The sequence below is a fragment of the Teleopsis dalmanni genome, chromosome 2, assembly GCF_002237135.1.
Source record: "Teleopsis dalmanni isolate 2A chromosome 2, ASM223713v2, whole genome shotgun sequence".
Taxonomy (NCBI): domain Eukaryota; kingdom Metazoa; phylum Arthropoda; class Insecta; order Diptera; family Diopsidae; genus Teleopsis; species Teleopsis dalmanni.
In genome coordinates, this window is record NC_051847.1 from 189,180,662 (window position 1) to 189,185,754 (window position 5,093).

General features: G+C 31.7%; 1 protein-coding gene across 1 annotated transcript; it reads right to left on the bottom strand.

Annotated features, from left to right (window-relative positions):
* Positions 1–390: 390 nt before the first annotated feature.
* Positions 391–3,364, bottom strand: LOC119679924 (leucine-rich repeat-containing protein 59-like). Its single transcript, XM_038092518.1, has 3 exons — positions 2,840–3,364; positions 1,291–1,671; positions 391–1,102 (listed from the first exon to the last, which is right to left on the bottom strand). The coding sequence occupies exons 1-2, from the start codon at positions 3,324–3,326 to the stop codon at positions 1,541–1,543; spliced, it is 618 nt and encodes a 205-aa protein (XP_037948446.1). The 5' UTR covers positions 3,327–3,364; the 3' UTR covers positions 391–1,102; positions 1,291–1,540.
* Positions 3,365–5,093: the final 1,729 nt, after the last annotated feature.

Genomic DNA, 5,093 nt, shown 5'->3' on the forward strand with positions numbered 1-5,093 from the left:
TTAATGATGAGAATAAATTAATAAATAATTAGTATTTAAGAGAGTGAAATCAAAAATAAATAGAACAAATTAAATTATGGAAATTTATTGAGAGAAATCTCCTTTAAGTAGCAAAGCTTGTGCTGACAGATAAAACAGAGTGCAAGGGGTCATAATGGCGAATTATGATGATAGGTCATGATAATGACTGCAGTTTTTAACATTTTATACTTCAGTAAATTATATTGAATGATGGTTAATAATTCATCCATTAATAGATTATTGTCCACAGTATTATGCAAGAAATAATACTTACTTACTTACTTAGTAATCTACTATGTTTTACTATTTTAACTATATATATTATAATATGCTTTTAATAGATATAAATGTACTAATGTTTCATTTCAATTTAATTTTATCATATGTGCTTTATTTGTTTAAAGTGGTTATAATATATCACTATTGATGGGAATGGTGACGGCACTGTTGGAGTTTATTTCTAGTGGCATTAACCGTTAATGCGTGAGAAAGGTATATCAATATTCAAGATGTGGTGAGCATATAACTTTCATAATTCAAATGGATGTGTATTATTCATTAGACGTAAAGTAAATATATCAATAACTAAGATGTGATAATCATAAGATTTCAGCAGTTTAAAGCGATCCTCTAGGCTTGAGCTAAATATATCGATATTTAAAATGTGGTGACCTCAGGTAACCTTGGACTTCCTCAGTTCAAAGTGATGTGCATTATCCAATAGTTGGGAGCTAAATATATCAATATTTATGATGCGGTGACCTTTTGACTTCTTCGGTTCAAAGTGATATACATTATCCTTTAGGCGTGAGTTAAAAATATCGATATTTAAAATGTGGTAACTATATGACTTCCTCAGTTCAAAGGGATAATTTTTCCTTTATTTTTTCCCTTAGGGGTATTAAGTATTACGCGTGAGTTACATATTTCGATATTTATGATGTGATGTCCATACGATCTCCTCAGTTGAAAGAGATGTACTGCTTAGATAAACTGTTGTAATGAATTGTAGACAACACACGTCATGGATGCATAGCAAAATAATATCACACACATTAACAATAATCACAATCATCGGTATCTTAAACGAGAATTTGTTACAGATGTCAGTCTATGAAAACTTAATTAAGTAAATAACTTTAAAGTACTACTTTAAAATCAAGTGACTACTTCATGACTACTTCAGAGCAAGGAATATTTTTATATATTGAATATAATTTATAGTAATTATTAAAATATATTTGAATGGGACTTAACATTTATACTTACTGAGTTTGCTTTTGCTGTTGATTAATTGCAAAATTATTCTTATTCCGGAAGAAGTAAAAGAAAAATTTCACTTCTAATCATTTTACCAGTTCTTTGATTGCTGATTTATTTTGAGAGAATAAGTGCAGTTTCCAAAATGGATGTGTATAAATTCATTATATCTTTTCCTTGATATGATCCACCGATAGTTGATCTACTTCTCGTAGATCATTAATTTGAAAAAAATTTGTTTCTTTGTGCATTCTATCTCTTATTTACGCAAACGTTCTTCTATGTCCTGAACCATTTTTTTGACTTTTGTAGAGATAGGTCTGCCAATGTCAGCTTCAAAGAAAGGTGTCGGTTCTTCTTTTTTAGTGCGTTCTGAATATTCAGTGATTTCTATTAAAATTTTAAAATTAGTTAAGAATATCAAAATATTTTTCTTCAGGTATATTACTTAAAATAATATAACATACTTAGCTATTCTATACAATACACATCTTTGTTTTACTTACATATATAACATATAAATAAATAATAACTTTATGAAATATATATTATACACAATAAAAATAATTTAATGTTTATATGTATATATACATTGTGACCGAAAGGTTTTCGGAGGTTCTCATTTAAAATTCGCGCGCTGTATATTTTTCGATATTTTAAGTTTATGTAGTTTGGCAGCACTGTCCTTAATTACTATGCCAAAAATGAGCGCGATCTGTCAGACAGTTCGTTTACGGCAGCTGTTGAAACCAGTTCACCTCAGTAGTGCGTTGCGAAAAAAACAATGGAAAAAAATATTGAACAAAGAGTTTGCATCAAATTTTGTTTTTCGAACGAAATTTCGTGTGCAGAATCGTTGCGAATGCTACAAAAGGCTTATGGGGAATCAGTTTTATCGAAAACTCAAGTTTATGAGTGGTACAAAGCCTTTCAGGACTGTCGTACGACCGTCGAAGACATGCCGCGTTCTGGACGACCTTCGACCTCTACCACCGACGAAAACATTGAAAAGGCAAAGGAAATCGTGTTCAAAAATCCTCATGTGAGTGTTAGAGAGATAGCACGAGAGCTAGGCATCGGTCGTGAGATGGCTCGTTTGATTTTGGTGGACAATTTGTGTATGCGACGTGTCAACGCCCGGCTTGTTCCGATTCACCTCAATTTGTTCAACATTATCAACGATTTTAAGGCCAAACATTCAATAAATACCATCGAACAGCCACCGTATTCACCTGATCTTGCACCGTGTGACTTTTTCCTGTTTCCCAACCTCAAATTACCACTCAGAGGAACGCGTTTTGAATCCATAGAAGACGTAAAACAGAATTCGCAGAGGGAACTCAAAGCCATACCGGAAAGCGCCTATAAAAAATGTTTTGATGATTGGAAGAAACGTTGCATTTGTGTATCGCTTCTAATGGAGCATATTTTGAAGGAGATAAATAAATATTGATGAAGATTAAGAATTTTGCGTTTTATTTATTTATGACCGGAAACTTTTCGGTCACAATGTATGATATACTTATGTATATATATATCCAATTTCGCAATATCTCACCCTGTTTACGTTTTCGATCCATACGCATTTTATGTTTGTAGTATTGAACTGTATCCACCGCACATTTTTGACAGTCTTTGCTTGTAAAACAACACCCTGTAACTGCTTTCAATTCTTCCGACAATGGATTATTGTGTAAATTCAAATAACGAAGTTTTGATAGTCTTCCAAAACTGATGGGTAAGTCGGTTAAACAGTTATCATAAAGAGTCAAACTACGCAGTTTAAATAATTGGCCAATGCTTGATGGCAAAGTAGTCAGTTTATTTGCGCTTAAATCCAATTTGATAAGCGTTTTCAATCTACCGAATGTATCATTTATGGATGAAATGCTGTTGTTATGTAGATCCAGAACCTTGACATTATATTTGGAGATTTCTAGTATTGGAATTTTGACTAGTTCAGCATGGCTGAGATTACACATTTCATTCGATACAGCTCTCTTCACTTTTTGAGCTTCATATTTTTTTTGCACTAACAAACGCATGTTTCTAATTTTGAATTTTGTAATTGAATTGAGTTAAATAATTATAATTTCATTATATTTTTGCCAAATACATTTATTTCAATATAATTTTGTTGCCAAAAGAACGCTTAAAAGGTTTTAAATTTATAACATAAAATTAGTTAGTTTAATTGTTCGTAATTAGATTTAGTTTGACAGAGTTTTCAAGGATTTAGAAACTACATTTTTATAAAAAAGAAATTAGAAATAGAAATTAGAAATTAGAAAAGTTGAAATAAGAGATCCGGAAACTAGGATAATAAATAGTGCAGACGTCATGAAAATGCTGTGAAAAAATAGAGGTGTGGACGCAGATCGAAAATCACAAAACATGGCTTGAAATGCCAACATAAAAGAGACCCTTCTCGAAGTAATGCGAAAGTGGTTCCGAGGGAGAATAAGACTCGCCGAAAAGGAGGTATTGAAGTTCGTATACTACATGTTCATGTTAGGAAGTCGGGAGCACCATTCCGAGAAAAATCGGTTTGACGGTGCATAAAGCATTCACCTCCTCACCACAAAAACAAAAAACAAAAATAGGCAGCTACTAACTGATCATCACATCTGTGGAGTATTCTTTTCTCCAATGCTTAACAAACAGAGTTCAATTTCAGTATACTAACTTAATGATTCTAGAAGTTACTTTATTTGCTAATATATAGTGAATCAGCCTACGAAGGTCATATTCCTAACATTTCCATATATTACATATTAATAAATTTAATACATTTTTATTAAAACTGTTTTATATGCCATTTCATGTTTTGTAATATTCAAAAAAACTTATAAATAAGCTTTCTAAAATTTTAAGCTGTAGTGTACTAGAATTTTTAACTAAAGCTCATTTCTAAGCTGTTTCTAAGCTTTATGTTTGCATGTCAAATACCGTATCAATAACAATACTGTCTAGACCGTAATATTACGATATTTGCTCATTGATTAAAGAAATTTAGTGGAGTCTCCAACCTTCATATGCAAAATTTATAAATGTACAGTATGAATATTATAGGTTTATTTTCTAAAGTTAAGAAGCGTCAATGACATTTTTTTTTCTTCGCTGCAGTACTTTTTTAAATTATTAATTTAAAGTTATAACAAATATTAAAAACAAATAGAATTACAGATTAAGAAACATATTCTGGAATAGAATATGTAGTTAATTTTTGATTCTAGACTGTTAAGTTAGATTACACCGACGATCCTTAGGATACCCTAAAGGCTATTGGGCCACTGTGTTACTGTATGAAAAACTAAAAGGTTTAAAAACTACCTTCAGCAAAACTTAAAAAGCTTTTTAGAGGGAGGTTCCGAAGTTGGCCAAGTATTTTAGAAAAAGGAAGTCGCTAGTATAGTTAATCGGCGCCATATATACGCTTAGCGGTAACGATGTCAGCGCGGAGCTCAAACGAAAAGTTACTATATCTTTCAGAAGGCTGTAGAAACATCTCATTTGAAAATTTACCCGCCATTTGTCACCCTTCCTATTTATGTTTTTGTACGGTGCAGAAGCAAGTACATTATTACAGAATCAAGGAGCAGCACTGACAGTGTTTGAAAGAAAAGTTTTTCGTGCTCCAGGAGTTGGACTACTATATCTAAATCAACTACGAATTATAGCAGCTTAATCATGACATTGTTCAGTAAATTAACGCTTAGTAGTTTCATTGGCTTGATTATATCGTGGATGGATGACGATATTTTAGCTTAAAATGTATTCGAAGTAGTGGTTGCGTTAGTGAAGTTATCAAA